The sequence below is a fragment of the Nycticebus coucang genome, chromosome 3 (assembly GCF_027406575.1).
Source record: "Nycticebus coucang isolate mNycCou1 chromosome 3, mNycCou1.pri, whole genome shotgun sequence".
Taxonomy (NCBI): Eukaryota; Metazoa; Chordata; class Mammalia; order Primates; family Lorisidae; genus Nycticebus; species Nycticebus coucang.
This window is the reverse complement of record NC_069782.1, coordinates 78,616,310-78,638,085: the sequence shown is the minus strand read 5'-3', so window position 1 is coordinate 78,638,085 and position 21,776 is coordinate 78,616,310. Positions and strand designations below refer to the sequence as shown.

Here is a 21,776-nt window from a genome sequence, read left to right as displayed (position 1 = left end):
TACTTCTTGAGCCACAGGCGCCGCAAAATACAGTGTTTTTGTTTTGGGACTTTTGATTATCTTAAAAATATCTTGCCTTTATTCTGTATCTTTTTCTCCCTAGGCCCAAGTGCGTTTTAGTAATTACAACTGCCTTTTTCAGGATCTGCTTGAGAGTTTTAGCATGATAGCAAAAAGAAAAAAAATGTATTGTCACTTTGACTACAGATTGTTTTGCCTAATTAGTACTCTTAATTAGCTTTGATTCTTCTGCTTTAATCTCTTTTCCTAAAGGGGTGGTATTTTTTTCTTTTTTAAAAATATCCTTCACTTTGAAATGTTTATCATTTCTTTTCGTTTCTTTGAAGAAAAGCATTTCTTATTCTCTCCTCTATAGAGGCTTTCTATTTTTCTCCTTCCAAGCCTGTGGTTACCACAGCAAGCAAACTTGGGTATCTAGCTCCTGTTCCTTCTAACATATTCACTTATTTTACCTAATTAACATTGTAAATGATGTCATATCCTATAATTAGAGATTCTTTATCATAAGTTTAATCTTCAGGAATTACACAGACTCCTTGAAATTCTATGCAACATTTTTTGTTTGTACATTTTTCTCAGAAGAGGGTTCATTGCTTTTATGCAATTCTGAAAAGATTCCATGAAAGAAGATGATGAATAAAAGCGATGTAGCATCTCCCAGGGCATTCTTCTTCAGTAAATGTTTAGACTCACAAGACAGACCACACTTAAAATCCGAGTAGAGAACAGGAAGTGCGTGCACCAGCCCAGTAGCACCCAACATCTTTCTTTAGTTGGAGTAGTCCTCACAGCAGTCCACCTGCTATCCAGAAGCCTAGCTAAAGCATAACATTCCCCTAGAAAAAATTTTCTTGGCAGTGATGCTGTATCATGCTGGGCTACTGATAAGGAATTGAAATGTAGCTATCTGCCTCCTTCACTTTAGTAAAAATTTGTTGACAGGAGTAGATGATTAAAGAAGCATCCTTCTGTGAAGGAGTAAATGGGTAAGAAAAATACAGTAGAACCTCTGTAAATTGACCATCTTGGGGAATGCAATAAAATGGTTGACATATGGAGATGGTCAAAATAAGGAACCAGGAGTGCTGTACTGATATGCACATGGGGTGCATATCTGGTCTGTGAACATTAGGTCAACTTAAAGAGGTGGTCAGTGTAGGGAAGTGGTCAACTGTGGAGGTTCTACAGTATTAAAAAAATAAAGATGCTCACAAGAATGGAGAAGCATGAATCCTATGTACTCAATTTTGATATGAGGACAATTACAATTATGGTTATGGGGGGGGAACAGAAAGAGGGACGGAGGGAGGGGGGTGGGGCCTTGGTGTGTGTCACACTTTATGGGGGCAAGACATGATTGCAAGAGGGACTTTACCTAACAATTGCAATCAGTGTAACCTGGCTTATTGTACCCTCAATGAATCCCCAACAATAAAAAAATAAAAATAAAAAATAAAATAAAGATGCTTCCACATAATATTTGATTTAAATTTTTGAGCAGATACCTGGTTGAACACCTACAGTGTACCACACACTAGGCTAGGGCTTAGGAAATAGAAGTTAATAAGACAGATATGGTTCATTGCCTCACTGACACAGATTTGAACAGGCATTGAAGTACAGCATATTATGTGGTGTGATACAGTATAGTACACGGTGCTGGCAGAATAAAAAAGATGCAGCATTAACCCCAATGCTCTCAAAGCAACTTAAGAAATATTAGTTATAGCAGAGATTTTTTACTCTCTTTCAATATAATAATTCATGGATGAATGTTAAGGAATTGTTAACACCTTTGAATCTAGGCCAACACTTAAGGACACTGCTATCGTAAGGACGCTGTTTGAAGTATTTAATGTGTGTAAAAATTTGTACTTCTTAATCATACATATCTTGTGAAATAGGCTTTGAGACTTTAAAAAGTTTATTTTTGTTTACTTCTCTTTCAGAATTGATATATAAGGAAGTTATGGACTTGGAGGAGAGAACCAAGAATGGAGTTATACGGGGGCAGCCCTCTCCTTTAGGTTGGTTACAATATAAGCGTGGTCAGGATTACAGTTTACTTCTTGTGTTGTCATCTTTAGTGGCCTGAAACCTGTCGTTCTTTCCATGTTTACATAACCCTTATTATTCTAAGTTTAATAAATATAAAGAGTACAATTTGGTGGTTAAATTTGAAAGCGCCGGGTATACCATTGTACAAGTACATCATACATATACAGTGTATTGGTAAGTGACTTTATAAAATGCACATCACATTTTTTGCTGACATGTTCAATACAGACATTCCATTGAAGAACATAAATTTAAAACTTTTTTTGTTGGGATTGTTGCCATGTCTTTAAATAAGAAATTTCTCAAAATTTAATGTACTTACTTTTCTATGATTTTGCCAGTTTTTATTTAGGCTAAATCAACAAAAGCTTCACTGCAAAATTTGGTACGTGCAATACCAAGTTACTGTCTTTCCCTTTTTGGTACTTTTGATTTGTTGACCTGAGACAATTACATTAAAACCATCACCAGAAAGTGTTCGTTCTCTGAAAAGAAAACTGGTTTGCAGGAGTTAAAACATTTTCTTTTATCATAAGCTGATCTTATATTTAATTTTAGTACGTGTGAAAGTATAAAGAAGTGAAAGGAAATGTTGACTGTCAGGTAATGTGTATTTTAAGTATATACCACATGACAGACACTGGTGGCTTATGTACTTTATTTCTTTCTACCCTTAAGATATCAAGATTGGGATTTTTATGCACATTTTACAGATGACGAAACTAAGGTCAGGAAATTTAAGTAATTTAGGATTATAAATCTGTTATGTAGAAGAAGTAATAACGTCAGAAAGTGTGTGTGGTTTTTGTTAAATCCCATTTTATCTCTGACTAGCAGCAGAGATTTCTTTGGCTACAGAGGTTAGGACACTTCTGTGGAAGAGGTGGAATTTGAGCTGAGCCACAAAGGCTGAGTAGTAGTTCAGAAGATAAGTCTTCACTTTGAATAAAAGTATGCCAGTTAATCCCTCAATTTTTTTTTCTACATTCTAAGGGGAAAAAATGGATATCCTATCTCATACCTACCATCTCATTTATGGGTAAGGTTTTTAAATTATAGTTTCAGATGCCCATTGTGTACTGTAAACATATGTAAGTCATTTTTGTATTTGATATTTTTGGTTAGATTTTAGAGTTGTGTATCCTTGAATGTAGTCCTTCAGATTGTAACAACAGATCCAGTTGAAAATATTAATTAATTTTGATAGTTTTTACCTATTTTGGCCATTCTTTGTAATTTTCTTACAAAATTATAAATGCTTTAATTGTGTAGTTAATTAACCAGCTTTATATTATTGCTACATAGTAGTATAACTAAATTGTTTGTGATGGGAGCTCAGGTAGGTTTTGAAAAGGCCATTATTTGGGAGCTTTATACTTTACCATACTGCCATCTGAACGAGTGGTACATACCAGATGTTAAATGTTTTGAGTAAATGTAATAACCTCATGAGATAGAGCTGTTCTATTTGCTCTTAATTTAAAAATGAATAATTTCCTATTCAGTTGGTTATTGTCACAGAAAAGTAAGTCAGTGGAAAGGATAGGACTTGAGGACTATAAACTTTTTCTGTATTTTCAGTTACAGCTTGCAAAGAAGAGTGTTGACAAATTGTTATAAAAATGTTCATTTTGTAAACAATCAGTTACAAAACTGATTTGATACAGGAATGGTCTTTGATAAATCAAAGTACCAGATAATCACAGTACCATTTGCACTTGATTTAAAAAATGAATTACGCTGTTTTTCTAAATAGATTGCCTTTCTATCTTTATTTTTGTTTGGCAGATGTTAAAATGAGTTTGCTTGCCTTTAGTGTGTAGGGATTTACCGGAGAGGGAAATGAACCCCAGATACTTGAGATTAAAGATTTCCCCTATTATTGCCATTCAGATATTTGAGAATTTACTGTATTGCTTTAGAGTTTAGAGAAAACAAGTGTTTTTCTTTTTTGTAGGTACTTGGTTTTCAAATTAAAAGAGTTCATCATGATGCATTTAAAGGTTAATTTTTATCACATTAAGAAATTTGAATAAAGTAAAAGAGACCCTGAACTAAGGCCTATATTAAAAGTGTACATGGTGGAGCCCACTGTTTATTTTTTATTATTAAATCATAGCTGTGTACATTAACGCGATCATGGGGCACCATCCACTGGTTTATAGACCGTTTGACACATTTTTATCACACTGGTTAACATAGCTTTCCTGGCATTTTCTTAGTTATTGTGTTAAGATATTTATATTCTACATTTACTAAGTTTCACATGTACCCTTGTAAGATGCACCGCAGGTGTAATCCCACCAATTACCCTCCCTCCGCCCACCTCACCCCTCCCTCCCTTCCCTTTCCCCATCCCCCTATTCTTGGGTTATAACTGGGTTGTAGCTTTCATGTGAAAGCCATAAATTAGTTTCATAGTAGGGCTGAGTACATTGGATACTTTTTCTTCCATTCTTGAGATACTTTGCTAAGAAGAATATGTTCCAGCTCCATCCATGTAAACCTGGAAGAGGTAAAGTCTCCATCGTTCTTTAAGGCTGCATAATATTCCATGGTGTACATATGCCACAATTTATTAATCCATTCGTGGATCGATGGGCACTTGGGCTTTTTCCATGACTTAGCAATTGTGAATTGGGCTGCAATAAACATTCTGGTACAAATATCTTTGTTATAATGTGATTTTTGGTCTTCTGGGGGTGGAGCACTTTTATGGTTTGAGTGTTTCAGTACAAATCTTAGACGGCTAGCCGTGGTGTACTCTGTATGGTAACTCTGTACACACTGTGTTGTTCAGTTGGAAGGCCCGTTCTATAGTGTTTGTACTGATCGAACTAAAAAGAATGTAGTGTCTTAGTTTCACTCTGAGTAGGAACCTAGTGAACCTTTCTTGGATATTGGTGGTTATCACCTTTCTCCTTTTTCTCTCTTCTGTAAAGGCCTGAGATAATCAGCCTGCTTTTTTGTCCCACGTCAGTTCCCATCACCTACTCTGTCCCTTGTGGTTTCATTTCTTTCATCTGTCAGACACCTCCACACTGCCCTACAGATTAGCCTATTCTCTCTACCCTTCCTATTTCCTTTTGCATTTGAAAAAAAAAAAATAAAGCTGTCAGAGGACCTTAAATATTTGTTGTATTGCTCATTGAGACAGAATGCAAGGATAATCTCTAACACTAAGATGCTGGGTTCAGGAGCAGTGTTTTTCAACCTCTTTGGCTTTACATCACTGGGTGCCTGAACCTTCACCTCAGAAATTCTGCTCAGTGTTCAATTTGAAGCCATTAATTTTATTTCATACGTGTATTTTTGAGAACTTTTGTATTACTTGATTATTCAAATATGGAATGACCCTTATTTAGTGACCATGTGGTTCAAAAGAACATTAACCTGGTGCGTGAGTTGCCTTTAACATACTCTTTATCCTCTTGTGTAAATCATTCCTACCCCCTTCTGAGCCCAGTCCCTTTGAGAGGATTTCTCTCTTTAGGTCAAGTATGCCTACTACTTTTTAAAATTCAGGAAATGCTTGTTAGGTTATACTTTTGGTAAAGGAAACAGTTTGTTCCTACTTCATCTACTTAATAAATCCAGAAAAATGTGAGAATAGAAGTAAGAAAACCTGAGTTTACCTAACTAAATGACTTGAATGACCCTAGCAAATTATATAACCTTATGTAAACTGAGACAGTTGAACTAATAATTTTATTCTTTGTCTTGGCTTTTGCTTTAAAACAAGGCATACCAGAAATACCATTTCGACTTTTTCTTTTCAGTGAGAAGGTATCATAAATAATTTTTGTAGGACAGTAGTTTTTTAACTCATATGGGCCTTTGAGATTTTTTTCTCTAGTAAAATGCAATACAGACAGTTTTGCATATGTTATCAATAGTATTCACAAATACCTCGAACCCCCTTTATGGATCTTGCTACAGGACCATTTCTCAATGTGGCTTAAACTTACAATTATTGTCTTGAACTGAAAAACAAATTCATGGAAAGAACAGGACTCCAGGTTTCTAGACATTTTCAAGATATTCTTCCCTCATAGCTGGCAATGAAGAATGTTTTTAAGTTAGTGTTGTATTAAATATTATTTGTGATTATTCTCAGTAAACCTTACTAAACCCAACAGGAAAATTATTAACCACTGGAGGGAAGTAGTAGAGTGCAAGTAACTCGGTCTGCGACTCTGTCTGCAACTGATTTGCTGTTTTGTTTCTCATAGCACAGGTGCAGCAGTGATCAATGGCTCTCAGCATCCATCGTCATCGTCGTCTGTCAATGATGTGTCTTCAATGTCAACAGATCCGACTTTGGCCTCGGATACAGACAGCAGTTTAGAAGCATCAGCTGGGCCTCTGGGCTGCTGTAGATGACTACTTGGGCCTTGTAGGGGGTGGGAGGGATGGGGAGTCGGTTAGTCATTGATAGAACTACTTTGAAAACAATTCAGTGGTCTTATTTTTGAGTGATTTTTCAAAGTGTAGAATTCATTTTTTAGTAAAGTAGCTTATTTTTTTTTTTAATTTCAAGTGATGTAATTTAAAACCTAAGTTGTGTTTTAAAACAGCAACAAAACTGTATTGTATTTTTTGCTGTAATTAACTGTATAATGTAAACCTAATTATTTTATCATGGTTTAAATTTTTTGCATATTTGCTTTATCTTATGCTGCTGATTTTTTTACTGAATTTGTAAGATTTTGTTTATCAAAGCAATTATGTGGTGACTTGCCTATATCATGAATTATTTAAGATTTTTATAGTTTTTTTATTAGAATTTATTTCAGATGTTTTGTTCATGAGACTATCCTTCAGGGTTATATGCTTGTCAATGAAATAACCCCAGAGGAGTGAGGGAAAATAACCCATAGCCAGTTATATTCAGGAATAACTACTGTAAATGATGAACGTGTTAAGAGACCTCCAAAATTTGCTACTTGCCAGTTCTAATTTAATTACAGCAATTGGTAGGCATCCTACTTAACTTTGGCAAGGCCCCATCATCTAAATGGCAGAATAACTCAGAGCATGTCTTTGAAGATGCTGGGCATCTACCACCACCTTCCTATCCCCACCCCACCCCCCACAAAAGTCAAGTAAAAAGAATATGGTGTATTCTGCAAATTTGTGGCATGCTCAAAGTTTATGATCACATAAAGTCAAGAGGATACTTCATGAATAATACATTTCAATGCAAATAAACAGATGGTTCACTTCTACTAGCTATGAGCCTGTTTTTGTATAACATACACTGAGTTAATGTACTCAGGCTGTAGGCCCCAGCAATGTTCTTAGAATCTGGTCTTTCCATTTCCTGCAGCCTCAGGCCCTTGGACCTTTCTGCTTTACTATTACTTGGAGTGCCAGTCAGTTGAGCACCAGTTTTTCTGGTGTTTCTAGCCTTTTGATTCTACCTGTAGCATAATCATATCTATTCTAGCTGTTGGGAGGTTCCTAAGCCTACTTAGATTTGTGTAGGTGATGTATCAAATGAGCAATATATACCGTTCATCTGATAATAGTAGCACACAGCCATATATAGGATATCATTTTCTAAGGACTGTTTCTTCACATTGAGCAGAGCAGGCATAAATGGTGGTTATTTAGTCTAGAGTCTTTGGTTTTTTTATACCTAATTTTTAATATAACACAATGTGGATGTTGAGTAGTGTTAAGAATGGTGCTGCTCCTGACAAGTGTATATTAACTGTTTACATTTTATATCTGCAGAATTATTTCTCTATAACTGAATTTTCCCAAGTAAAATGTCATTGGAGTCTCATTATTTCTGAAATACATTATCTGTGATAGACCCAAGCCCCAACCACCTTTTGTTATCTCTGAAATGAGGGATTTCTTATAATGAACTGGGAAATGCATATTTAAATAAGTGGCAAGGTTCTAGGCAGAAAGCTCTTTGGAATTCATGCCCAAAAGGAGCAAGAACAGATGCAGCTCAGCATGCAGTGTCTGAAGGTTCACTTGTCATTTTATTTGTATATTAATACTTAATGCAAAATTGCTTTTGAGTAAGGTATTTTAGGTCACTGTTAATGTGCAATATTTCATATTAAAATGCATTAGCCTTTTTATATACTTTGAAACAAGTTTGTTCTTGATGGTTTAGAGTTATGATTTCCAGCACAACCCCCCCCAACCCCCACATTGTTATCTGTCCCTTTTCTACTCATAACATGGTGCATTAATTCTATTAGGCAACTTCAAGTTTTAAGACTAAAACACTTTTTGAATTGTAGACACACCTGATTGGATTCACAATTTCAGCATAAATTTGAGCATGGGTGTGTTCCTAGTTTGTTAGTTTGACAGTTAATTAGCTTTCCTTAGGGTAGATTATGTCACTACTGCACTTTCATAGCAGACGCGCTTTCAGAAGATTCCCATATTTCATGTTTGATTGCTGATAAGTCATCTCTTTTGATACAGTCTTGGTTAAGCAAGGAAAACCAGATGTTCTGAGTACTGTATCATTTGTTGTAAATGCCAGCTCCCACTTGCCGGCCATCATGTTTCAGTTGAATTCAAAGAAAACAAACTTATATTATTTAATGTAAACCAAAATACTTAGCAACTTATTATATTCTAAAAACAAACTTGCTTGTTATCTGTTGTGTGTCCCAGGTTTTTAACACTACATCTAAATCAACTTCCCTTCTTCACTTAAGTCTGTTAAGCAAAATATACATTGGTTCTAGTTTATAATTTTTTTTTTTTTTTGAAATAGGGTCTTGTGCACTCACCTGGGCTAGAATGAGTGCTGTGGTGGCATCATCATAGCTTATTGCAGCCTTGAACTCCTCGGCTCAAACAGTTCTCCTTCAGCTCAGCTGCCTGAGTAGCTGAAACTACAGGCGTGTACCACCACACCGAGATATTTTATAATCTTTAAAGCATCCTCAACATTTCTTTTTCTTAAGAGAAATTACAAATAACATTTTTATCAAGTAGTACTTAGGTAAAGCTACTTTTCCTAGCCTATATTTTTGATTTTTATGCACTTAATATGCCCATTGTCTTACCGTCAGAAAATTATTTTGACCGGTATTTATTATTCAACTTAACCAATTCTTGCTATGTGTATTCTTGGTTGCTATTCTCTTACCCTCAAATGTATACTCACCATTTGTAAGGTCATTGGGATCACTTCATTATAATGTACATAAATGGAGCATCTCAGCTCTTTTATACTGTGTGCTGAGCAGTTTTCAGTTTATTGTGCACCTTTGGCTGCTGATTGTTCTTGGCGTACTCTCTTCCAAGTTGAAGGCACAGTGCCTCCACACGAGACACCCTGAGAGAAATACCAGCCTCTTACATGAGAAGGCTACCACACAGCCCCCTTAACGATAAAGAGAAGCTTGATTGTAAAGCAGCAAACTTTCCTGTAAGCCTTTTTATCATTCTGTCCTATGCTAGTCCTGCCAAGTGGTCTAAAATGTTGAAGGTGAAGAGGATGTCAGTGTCTAATAGTGTGATCAGCAGCAGGCAAGTGAAGCTGTTTCCTCGGTTACAGATTAAGACTTGGTTTGCTCTGTTGGCCAGTATCTGCTACATGTATGAAGACTTTAACTATTCAGTGTTGCCTAGGTATTAGCCTGCACAACATTTTGAGAAGAAAACATAGTATATTTTCAAAAATACTGTTGTAGTTTGTTTGTGAGTGTTCATTAGCCACGCATTAGCTGTAGAGTGGATGCATGAAGCCGTATGACCCCAGTAAACTTCTCTTACGGTAGAAAAACCACACACCACCATTCTGTCCTTAGCAGCCTTCTTAAATGTTGCTTCTACATATCCTGTTGAATTTTACTGTGCATTGTGTTTCTACTGATCTCTCTTAGGTTTTTCCTGAATTAAAGGAAAGTAATTTTTCTTTAATAGAAAGAAAAATGAAGAGGTAAAGGGCATTGAAGCAGAAATGTGTAGTTTGGGGTATGATTAGAAAAGTTGTAAGGAAAACAAACGTCCTAATTAATTTCAAGCTAACTGCTCTTAAGTACTCTTATGGAGAGTTCAATAAGAGTAGCACTTCCTGGCCATTTCTGGTTTAGATTCTCTTCGTTACTGAAACTTTATTACCTGTGGATTAGTTTTGCACAATGTTCTATTCTCACAATGACTTGCAAATTAAACTAGGTTTTTATTGAACTACCTCACACTAATTTTCTATGCTTTCCCAAGTAAGCTGTTGCCCTTACTGTTAGATCTTTACTGAGTGTGAATTACAAATGTACGTTAAATACTTTTTAGCCAATGTTGACACAATACAAGTAAGTATGTAACATATATACCTTGCATCAGTAAGAGACATCATATGTAAAATCTGTCACTGTGTATATTGGAAAATTGTGTTAGATGTGCTCGTTGACATTGTTACTGTCTGTTTTTGTAAGTAGAAACCTGCTCGTGATAGCAGTCCATTCTTTACATTTTACAAAAGGAGTAAATCTTAGCAAATTTTACGGAGAAATAAATTACTTTTGTAGGCCCAATATTTGGTATATTTTTGAGAAGCTGTTAATCTTTTAGCTGAATGATGAAGTTAAGCTGAAGTAGCTGTCTACCTGGACTGTGACATCTATTTTCTCATTACAGTTTATCCTCTTCAGCAGGTTGTCAAACCTGGGAACTGAAGTATGATAATTGACATTTGTTTTTCTCCCTCTGCGATGATGCCGTTCCTCTTCTTGCCTCTCCCTCCCGGTGTTTCAATCCCTCTCTTCCCCTCTCCTTCCCTCCCCTCTAGACAAAACAAAATGGGGCACTTTGTAGGAATGCTGAGATCATTATTGTGGTTTTTAATCATGCCCTAGTCATTAAAGATGCACCACTGGAATGTAAACAATGTTACCTAGTATGTCAATGGTTATAATATTTTAAATAAAAAAGAAAAAAGTGGTATGAAAATTATGAAATTAAGAGTTTTTTTCATTGAAAACAAAATAATTTGTGGAAGAGGTTTTTCTTGGCAATTTTAGGATTTCCTGTGGTTTGGATGTTATTACTAGGACACGTTTCTTAGATTTGAATTTTATAGGTTATAAAGAGCCTAAACTACCACCCTGATTTTCTGGTTAATCTAGTCTTGCTTTTCTGACGTTTGACATTGCTGTAGAAACTTTATCTAAAAAAGAAACTTTGCTTCAATGCCCTTAACCTGTTTCTTGGTAACCATTTGAGAGAGCAGCCATCGTGTGCACTTGGCAAAAATAAGTATTTAAAACCGGGTTCTGTTTCAAAACAAGCAGAGGGTCTTGGCTTTGAGCATACTTCCAGTTTTTGCCTTTTTTGCCTGCCTTGGGTGGGCTGCTGTGTGGGAAAATAGGGTCAGTCACTGCATTCTGTCCCAGCTTCTGTACGATGATGCTACTCCATCCTGCTCAGCTCTTTCCCAGATGAGCCTGGTACCTGGGCCAGGCCCACTCTCACTTGCACTGATGCTTCCCCCAACTGAGGAGAGACGGAAGACAGGCCTGGACCCCATCTGAGGACTGCTGCCCCATCAGCACGTGCAGCTGTGGGCCTGGTGCACAGTCTCTGGACTGGTCTCCAGCGAGAAACAGTGGCAAAAGCAGGTATCAGAATATGGTGTTTAACTTGCTTTTACCTCATTGATTTTTTTTTTTTAGTTCTACCTACTCATAAAATGTAATTCATTCTTGTTAATTTAGGTACTGCATTTTTTTTATTGTTCCTCAAAAGGGTCGTTCATCTTACATAAATGAAGATTAATTTGTACTAATTTTGTGGTTTTAGTTTTTTTAGACCTGTTCTAGGTCAAGTACAAGTGTATCTTTAGGCTTCATTTGAAACTAAAAGATACTTAAAGTATGTTTTGTAAATGTTTGGCTTCTAACCAGTATTGCATTTAATATCATCAGTTAATGAAAAAGCATGTACATCTGAGACCATGTGCTGTAAGCTAGGAGTGAGGAGAGACACTAAAACGGATCACAGAATCTAGTGCACCTGATTGAGGAGCAAGGACACGGCAGAGGACGAAGTAGAGGAAACGAGGAGGGCTTTATAAAGGATGCGGATTTTGAGCTTTGGCATGAAGCAGGTTTAGAGAGAGGAAGGGTATTGGAGGCTAAGGGGAAGCCAAGGAGATTTAAAGGTAAGTACATGCGCAAGGAATGAATGGCCGGGCTGGGTGTAGGTATGTGAAGAAGTCACAGGAGATAGATAAGACTGACAAATGGAGGCTGAGAATTGAAACATTGGAAGAAGCCGAGGATGAGATCTGAAAACATCAGGAATTGTCTTTCTTTCATAGGTGGTAGGAACTCACTTTTGTGTCTGAGGAGTGATGTGACTAGATCCTTGTTTTAGGACAGTCACTGACAGTGGAAGCAAGTGTAGTTAGGTCAGAGGTGTGGAGATTGGTGACTAGCCAAAGGTAGCAAGTTGAGAGAGCCATGGAAGAGAGGGGACATTCAGAAACGTTGCCATGACATAGTGAAGCCACCAAAATTAGCATTTGGAGCTGGGGGTGGATCTGGAGCCCTAATGATTGGGCAGCACACAAGAGGTGGTGCAGGGAAAATGCAGTCGATGTATTTTGCACTTTGTACATCCTAGTCTGAAGCACCCGTGACAGAATTCATGTCAGGCGTGTCAACTAGCCACTTACTGTTTCAGGGTGGGAGGAAGGGAGCAATTGTTTTGCTCCCTTACCTGCCTGTAGACATCTCCAGTCTTTCTTTGTGAGATCTGTCATCTGCTTGCACAGCCTTTCTGCCATTTTCATTAAGTATCATTTTGTGGACAAAGAAAGAACATAGGGGAGAGATTCCTGTTGGATCCCATGTAAGACGTAGAATTAGCTGAACAAGTAGGGGCATAGTTCTGATTGCCAAGGAGTGAATGAGTGGTAAAACAGGTAGCAAAAAGTGCTTTTGAAAACTTGGCTGGAAACATAAAGCAGTCATGAGAGAAGTGTCTTGAGAGAAGAGGGGTAGAATGAGGGGTCAGAACAAGTTAAAAAGGGAGAAACCTGTGGCCGTGTTCCTTTACCAGACATGATATTGGAGAAGTTGGCATCTATAGATGGTGCAGGTTCAGGTGAGCCGGAGCTCATGGTGGAGAGTTTAGATCATCTTGGAAAAGTTCTCCCAGCCTGAGCCGTGCTCTGTCATGTCACATGAGGATGGGGCACCCCTCATGGGGTTGCTGTACTGATAGGGAAATACATACTTTTATGAAAATGAGCATAAAGCCAATGTAAAATGGGTGGTTTTAGCCCTTGATGAAAGGAAAAATGGTTTACAAAATACGGAGGAACGTGAAGGGAAAGGCAAGCCTTTTGTGTGGTCTCTTCATCTGAGAACTGCTGTACACTCTGAGCCCCAAGTCATCTTTATGTGGTTGGTAAGAATAATAATTTCTCAGTTGAGAAAATGCCTCAAAATCAGAGTTGAGTTTTTATTAAGAATTAGAACAGTTGACACTGTTTTGGTGTCATTCCCACCATGCCCTGCCCGTTCCAGCTGACACTCCTCCACGGTGAGCTTTGCATCTGTGTGCATGCTGCTTTGCTGTGCAGCTCCTGAACTTCTCTGTGCTTCCATGGCCTCAGCTGTAAAGGACAGAGAGTAAGGCCACCTACACTTTTATGTGCCTTAGAACAACTGCTCTGTGAAGTTATCATTATAGAAAAGAGGGAACAGAGACCCACCATTTCCCCATGGTCTTACAGCTGCGGCAGAACAAACACTTCGATCTGTGCCAAAAAAGCTTTCCACGGCTTTATCTCCCTGCTGTCTTCACAGACCACAACACATATTTGAGACCTATGGACTCAACTGTCACAGGGCTTGGTGGGACATGAAAGTAGTGCTGATGTACATGGTAAGAAGGGGGTGATTCTGGCAAAGGTGGTGGTTCTCGGTGGACACAGGAGGACAGAGAGGCAGCAGTGGTGTGGGATGATGTCACACCTTAGCTGGGAACTCGAGAGAGTTCCAAGTCTAGTGACAGAACTACTTCCAATATTGGGGGGAAAGGAACTCTTCAGGGGCCTGGGGTCTTACATCAAAAGGAGCAGGGGAAACATGCTGTTACTGTTACTCCATTTATCACCCACAGGCCATTCCATAGACCTTTTACGATTCATTCTTGGTCCATCATTCAAAAGCCAATTAAAGAATCTTTTCTTTCCTCTTCCTCCCTGCCCCCCCCCACATCCCCCACCACCCTTAAAATTGTTTTCTAACTTAAAAAAAAAAAATGTACATTTGTCGGGTCTTTGCCAACTCTTTTGTTTGTTGCTGTGAGACATTCAGTTTCTAGTTTTTTTTTCTTTATCTAAAGTCAAACACAAGTCTTAAAATGCTTTTGATATAGTCTGAGAGCAAAATCCTAGATTTTCACCAGTCTTCTGTTGTTGTCTGATTGATTCATCCATACTTACATGGACAGTATTTTTAGCAACTTGGCTCTACTGAATCTTTCTAAAGAATTCCATCAGAGTTTCAAATAATTTGTATCTGTTATGTTCATAATTCACTGGTTTACTTAACATTAACTGGTGTCATTACAACAGATAAAATTGGAACCCATAGGTTTGGGAACAGACTTAGTAAATGTAACTCAGTTGGAGAGAGCAGAAGTCGATGGGTGGGAGTACTAGGCTAGAGCCCCAACAGGCCAGCCTTGGATACTCATGACAGAAGTCTGTGTTCCACAGATCAGATGGAGCGTGCTGGCTACATACAGACTTCTGAATAGTGCCAGTTTTCAGATGACAATTGTGTTTGCAGGTCTTAGTTTTGCCAGTAGGTGGCAGATGTGGCTCACGTACTAATACTGGCAAAGGCACAGGACCCTGGGTTTTTGCCAATATTAGTGGCTAAGACAAAGCACACAACTTTCTTTTTGTCATGGGAAACCCCTTTGGTCTTCTCTGCCTCATTGATAGCCTGGTGACATTTTCTCTCCAAAGTCAGCAGAAATCCAGTATTATGGCGAGGGAACTCAGTAGGATTATAAAGATGTACTGGTCTTCCCACCTAACTGCTCTAAGCCTCAGTTTCTCCTCTCAATGGGGAAAACAGGCCAATTCCTACCTTACCAAGTTATTGTGAGGAGTCAAAGTCGTCACATGTTCTTTTCTGTTTCTCCTTGATTAGAAAGAGAGGGCAGCATTTCACTTTGGGCTAAAGTGTCAGTTACCCAGATCGCCGGCTTGCTGTGGCAGAGGGCCAAGAGCAGACAATGTGGCTCTCCACTGGTCCCTCCAGGGCTCCCAACAATGCCCTCTGATGCTGATGCTGCTGGAGGCCCATGGCAGGCGCCCAGCCTTCTAGTTGGTGAGGCCATCAGCTGCCTGGGGACGGTCAGCAGCTGGCTTACCACCATGGGAGTCATCCACCTGACTGAGCCCTGTGGGCCTGCACTTTGTGGTGGAGAACCAGCATTTCCTGAAGCACCATGACCCTGGCATTTAAAGCTTTCACCCATTTTAACAGGCCAGGTGTTGTCAGCTTATACCTGACTCTAGGTACGTGGGTGGTTGGGCCTGAATGACTTCTCTAGAGACAGTGTTCAGAAAGGGAGGTCCTTTGGTGAACACTACTCCCCCAAGACCTCCTGAAAGTTACTGCTCAGGGGCAGCAAGAGGCCACATGTCAGGATGCTGTGAGGAGCAGGTGAAAGACAGTAGTGCTGACACTGCTGTGCTGAGGCCTGGGAGCTCTGGTCAGGGACCTAGGCTGTGTGCACTGGAGGTGGGGAATGGCTTTCTGGAAGAATATGCCCTGATGGGGAGCGGGTGGGGCCTTGGTGAGTGTCACACCTTCTGGGGGCAAGACATGATTGCAAGAGGGACTTTACCTAACAAATGTAATCAGTGTAACCTGGCTTATTGTACCCTCAGTGCATCCCCAGCAATAAAAAAAAAAAAAAAAAAAAGAATATGCCCTGATGGAGCCTTGAAGTCTGAGGATGAACTGCAGGAAGAGGGGAGCAGCAGGGACGGGAGAGCACATGCTTGGAGAGAGTCTGGAGATGGGGGAGGGGACCTGGTGTGAGGACCCCTCTCAGTATGAGGACTGAGAACAAGTGCTTTCCGTTACCTTGCACGCTCAGGTCACTTGCAGATACAGGCCACAGTCACCCACACCTTGCCCAGGGTGCAGAAGCAGGGGCTGCCCAGCAACCAGCCTGAGCTCTTACTCATAAACTCTGGGCCTGGAGGAGAGGGGGCCAAGTAAAGGAAAGCCACTTAATGGTGGAAGGCCCAGGGGACCTCCCAAAACAAACTCACTCAGAAGCCCAGATGGCTAAGAGTGGGTCAGAGGGAGGGAGTGAGCAAAGGCATCTTGCTTTAAGCACATGGATGATAAGAGCTGAAAACAGAGGATTTGTGCAAATCCAGCTGTAGCAACAAGGCTCAGTGCTCCCAGCCCTGCCTGAAACAGTAGAGGTCACTTGGTAAACCTCATCTTGCATAGACATAAAGAACAAGTCAGGTTAGGAGGCATTGTGCTTTCTGAACAAATTTAATAAAGCAAACTGTTCTGTGGCTACCCAGATCCCGGGTGCCATCCATTTAGGTGGCCATGGGGGACTTTTCCTGGGTGAGGGGCTAATCACTGCCCCCTTCTGACCCTCGCCAAGCTCCGCATGGTTGGAGCAGCATCCAGATCCCACCTGGGGTACCTGGGGGTAGGGTGGGGTCAGGATCTCTCTCCAGCTGGCTCCAGGGCACCTGGCCCTGCCCAGCCTGGTCCCAGCTATAGAGGCACCTAGCTCCTTGTATGGCGAGAACCAGCAGACAACACAGAGGTAAGCTCTGCCCTTCCTTCTATTTAGGGACTCTGGCACCTTTTGTCCCAACAGTCAAGCTTCCCAGGGTTGAAAAAAACTCCTCCATTTCCTTCTGCAGCAGCTGGTTCCTCCGCTCGGCATCCTCCCGTGCCCGCTCAGAGTTCCGCAGCTTTATTTCCAACATGATGTACTTTTTCTTTTCCTGGTCCAGTTCTTCTTCTAAGCAGGACATTCGTTTTCTCAGATCAGCACTACCTTCTTCAAGCCTTAGAGGTCAAAGAGAGAGAGACAGTTTTAGGCTCTGGCCTGCTAGGCTCTTGGCAGAGGTAGCCCTGCTCACACTCACTCCAGGAGGGAAGGGGGCTAGAGGGGCTCCAGTAGCTCTCCTTGGCCTGTAATCCAGAAATGCCACCATGGGGATTCTCCACAGTCCTCACTAAAATAAACAGCACGTGCTGGCTCCAGCACAGCCACCTGTCCTGCTGAGGGGGGTCACCTACCAGCTGGGAAGAACAGCAGAGGGCCCGCATGGAAGGTGGGGCTTGAACTGATCCCTGACCTTTACTGTCTTGCTCCAGCCTCCCTCCTGTGGCTCCCCACATGGCCCCCATGCCCAAGCTGGACATGCAGCCATTTGAGTGGTTACTTCCATTCTTAGTATTTGTAATATGTGTACATAAAAAACTCTTACCATTTTTTTTTTTTTTTTTAAAGAGACAGTGTCTGTCACCCAGGCTGGAGTGCCGTGGTATAATCATAGTTTGTGGTAACCTTAAACTCCTGGTCTTACCCAATCCTTAAGCCGCAGCCTCCTGAGTAGCTGGGACTATGCAGGTGCTCATCACCATGCCTGGCTAAATTTGCTATTTAGTGCAGAGATGGAGTCCAACTATGTTGCCCAGACTGATCTCAAACTGTTGGCCTCAAGCAATCCTCCCACCTCAGCCTCCCAAAGTTCTGGCATCACAGGCTAGAGACACCATGTATTTTTTTAAATGTACCTTATTTAGGATCTCTGTCCCCCCGTATCCCATTAAGAATGTGGCAGAGATTTTGCCCAGTTTGGCCACAGCTGTTTTCCTCCCTTCACGCTTTTTCCAAAGAGAAACTATTGTCTGTAAAGTACCAAAGCAGCATCTGGTACTTTACAGACAACAGTTTCTCTTTGGAAAAAGCGTGAAGGGAGGCCGACTCCTGATCAGGGAAGGGTTCCAAGTCTGGGTCAGGCAGGGCACTAAGCCAGTCTCATCCCCCACCTGGTAACTTTGTATGTAGTGAGAACAGGCCCATGTTCCCCAAAGGCCTGTTGGATGGGAAGGTGCTAATCCCTCACCTTCCTTCCGGTGCCCAGAGACCCTCTTCACTCTACACCCTCTGTCCTCCAACCAGGACAACAGCCCCTCTATGAGGGCTACTGCCACTGCCCCAGTTCCTCTGGGAACATCATCTTACCTCCAGCCCACCACGCAGCATGAGTCAGTGCGAGTGGCAGAGGCTCCTGGGGACTGTGGATGTGGCTGGCATTCCCACCCACTCACTCAATCCTGAGAGCAAATGGGTGAGCTCACCGGCCCAGAGAGCTTCTGGGGATACTCAGCCAACACTCCCTGGGGCTAAGACTCCAACCCAGGCAGTCTGACCCGCCCACCACCCAACAGTACTGCATCTCCCAAGGAGCCACACCACTGAGAAGGCAGGAGGAATGGCTCAGAGCTGCGGCTCTGCAGACAGGGAGATGCTGGCCCTGCCCCCTATGGACAGTCTTCTGTACAGTGAGGCTTCCCACATACCCTCCTGCGACAGCTTGGGCAGGAGGGCTGGATCAAGAAGGAAACTGGATTCTGATCCCAGAAGGAGCCCTCACTTCCTGATTGGCCTGGGCCCTGCCTCCAGGTGGAGGACCTGACCCCTCCAGCAAGGCACCGGGCAGCTCCGGCTGGCATCGTACTCTCCAGCCTTCAGCAGGTGTTGGTGCATCACTGCCTGCCCACTGGGCATGCCAGCTCTGGAGACTTCCCAAGCAGAAGAAGACCCCCCCACCACGAAGGTGGCTCGGAGCCCTGCGGGATCCCTGGAGACCTGCTCTCAGGGCCAACAGCAGGGGCACGGGGGTACAGTGCTCCAGCAGGCTGGCCGGCTGGCCCTACCTGGCAGGGCCTTTACCTTTTCATACTCGTCTCGTACTCAGTCCTCTGCCGGCTCAGCTCTGCCCTGAGCTCTACCACTAGGCCCTGCAGCGCCTGAGCGCGGCGTGCGTGCTCGCGGCCTGGGCTGCCCAGCTCACTGGGCTCGCTGCTGCTGGCACCCGCAGCTGCCTCATCTGGGCTGTGGCCCAGGTTTGGGGAGTGGCGATCCTCGCTGCTGCTAGGGAGGGGGGAAGGCTCGAGGGCCCACTCTGCGTGCAGGGAGCTGCGGGCCGAGGAGTCGCTGGCGCGGCAGGCCGTGCAGCTGCCCAGGGAACCTCCTCCAGAGGCCTCCCCCGAGGACGAGGCCCCAGACCATGCTGTGCTGGCCACGCTGGGGGAGCTGGGCGCGAGGCTGGCTGGGGGCACGTTGTCATAGGTAGAGAGTCTCTGTGCAGAGTCGGAGTCCTTGAGGCGGTCTCCCGATGAGGCCCGACGGTGGCCCCGCAGGGAGGACAGCCCATTCATGAGCCAGTTCCCGCCAGAAGAGATGATGGGCACCTCCAGGGATGAACTGCCTCCCTTGGGACTCCCCGACCGGCACCCCGGCTGCCGGAAGGAAGACTTCCAGTTGGGCAGCGTCTGCACCTTCTTCCCTGGGCAGGTGGCTATAGGACGGCTGCTCAGCCCTGTGGAAGAGGTTCTGGAGAGCATCGCTACAGTGGCCCCATCCAGAGAGGAGGTCCTATGCACGGGAAGAATGGGGCCACCAGGCCCTCCGTGGCTGTCCCTGGTGATCTCCTCGGAGCCCCAGCCCACTGTGCACTGCGGGGCCCCACGGAGGGAGGTGGGCCCTTCCGGGGCCATGGCAGTGAAGAGCTGGCTATGTTTGCGGATGAGGACAGTCATCAGGTGCTGCACGAGGGAGGTGCCTGCCGGGAAGAGAGAAGGGCTTTGCTGTGAGTGGCCCCAGCCCGGCATCTCTACACTGCTCAATATAGGGCTACAGCTCAGACCCAGGCTGCCTGGACCAGGCTGCCCCTCAAGGGAGCCTTCAGCTACACCCAGATGAAAGACCACCACATCCTCCAAATCCAAGCACCGACAGGACAGCACCCAAGGTGGCCCTTCCCCAGATGCAGAGCCTCCAGCAGGGAGGAAGTACTGTACTTCATTCCTACACCACCCAGCTGCCCCAGGAAGCAGGAGTGACACCAGTCAAGGCTGGGAGTAGCCAGAGATAGTGGGAGGTACAGGAAAGACCACAGTATTGATCCAGCTGCCTCAACCTCTGTTGTTTCCCACAACCAAACCAAGACCAGAGACTAAGGAAGTCTGCCAGGGGGTAAGGAAGGTTGATTGCTTGGGTGGACAAAGCAAGGAATTCTGATGCCAGAAAACTAGGCAAAGCAGGAACTGGATGAAGTAAGCAGGGGGAGCTTTCACCCTGGAGTAACCAGGCAGGTGGGGAGCGAAGGGGTGAGGTGGGAGACCCAGCAAGGGAGGCCCAAGTGGGACCCTGAGCAAAAGCACCCCCCAAGGGCTACACCCAGCACAGGGAACCAAAAAACAGCCTCCCATGGGGCCTGGGAGCAAGGACTCCAACTTCCATGCTGACCCTCACCCATGCCCTCTGTTAACTGTGACTAACTGGTCTCTGGTGAGTCACCTCACCTGTCCTGGCCTGTTTCCTTATTTGTAAAACTGGGGCTTCACTACAGCACAGGCTGGTTGTGAAGACTGCAATTAAGTGATACAAACAAAGGTCTTAGTGGAATCATATTGAAAGCAGCTGCTCATGTTGCTTTTTCTAAAATCATTTTTTTATTATTTATCACAGAGAAGAAATTCTCCAGGGCTTACAAAACTCCAACATCCAGGAATCTATGAAAAATACTTAATTGTAGAAGTCAAGTGAAAACATCTCTGTGTGTTCAAGGGCAAGGGTGCTGACCCCTCTCCTGCCCTCCAGCCTCCCCAGTCCACACAACCTCTGGCTATTCTAACTGCTCCTGATGACCTGCTGTTGTCAGTCATAGGGCAAAGTTCCTTTTCCTTTTATCACTGGACCCCGTGGGGGTGGGGGAGATGGAGATATCACCTGGGCCTGGCTGGGCTGCTTCTGAGGACCTGCCAAAAGATGAGTGCAGCCCCCAGCAGCTCCCACAACTCCCAGGCATGTCTCCCCCATCACCTTCCATGATGGTCACGGGGTCCTCTATCTGTGGTCGTAGAATGTTAGGTCCAAACACAGTTGCCAAGTTCTGGACACTCATCTTGTTGACGCTTGAGTGAGACTGAACTTCATCCAGAAACCTGCAAAGCAAGGAAGACACAGTTGATGAAGAACTGCTCCCAATATGCCAGGAGCTGCCTGGACCCTCATGCCCAGCCTTACTACCCATGCGATTTATACTACTGGGCACAGCCTGCCCCTGCTGGGCTCGTATGAGGGCAGAGCTTCCCCTGGGACCCAAAAAAGCCATCAGAAACAAAGGCCCCTGGGAAGGGCCCATGGTTTGCCTTGAAGGAGGATGCATGAGTATGCAGACTGTAGCAGGGCAGATGCCTGGAAGGCTCACGCTCCCTAGGCATGGGGCCGAGTGAGGGCCATCCTGCATGCCCCCTCCTGGAGCACAGGATGAGGATCATGAAGGGTTGTGGTAAAGGGGCAGACGCCTGGAGGGATGGGATAGCCAGAGGCGCTAAGGAGGGACAGAGTATATGTCCCTTCTGGAATGATCTACTTGGGGCTGCTTAAAGCCACCTGCTTCG

At 43.2% G+C, this 21,776-nt stretch overlaps 2 protein-coding genes across 14 annotated transcripts in view; one reads left to right on the top strand and one right to left on the bottom strand.

Annotated features, from left to right (window-relative positions):
• Window positions 1-7,870, top strand: part of MAPK8 (mitogen-activated protein kinase 8) — a 109,968-nt gene extending 102,098 nt beyond the window's left edge. For 3 of the 5 annotated variants that reach the window (XM_053584613.1, XM_053584612.1, XM_053584614.1), the window contains exons 11-12: window positions 1,971-2,048; window positions 6,317-7,870. In XM_053584613.1, coding sequence (XP_053440588.1) covers window positions 1,971-2,048; window positions 6,317-6,462 — 224 coding nt within the window. In that variant the 3' untranslated portion in view covers window positions 6,463-7,870. Of the gene's footprint in view, window positions 1-1,970; window positions 2,049-6,311 lie in introns of all 5 variants that reach the window. The other 2 variants (XM_053584615.1, XM_053584616.1) reach the window with 1 other exon arrangement.
• An 8,731-nt stretch (window positions 7,871-16,601) lies between these two features.
• ARHGAP22 (Rho GTPase activating protein 22) overlaps window positions 16,602-21,776 on the bottom strand; it is a 232,792-nt gene continuing 227,617 nt past the window's right edge. For all 9 annotated transcript variants that reach the window (XM_053585378.1, XM_053585380.1, XM_053585377.1 and 6 more), the window contains 3 exons: window positions 21,196-21,317; window positions 19,042-19,933; window positions 16,602-17,144 (listed from right to left, as the gene is read on the bottom strand). In XM_053585378.1, coding sequence (XP_053441353.1) covers window positions 16,916-17,144; window positions 19,042-19,933; window positions 21,196-21,317 — 1,243 coding nt within the window. In that variant the 3' untranslated portion in view covers window positions 16,602-16,915. The remainder of the gene's footprint in view (window positions 17,145-19,041; window positions 19,934-21,195; window positions 21,318-21,776) is intronic.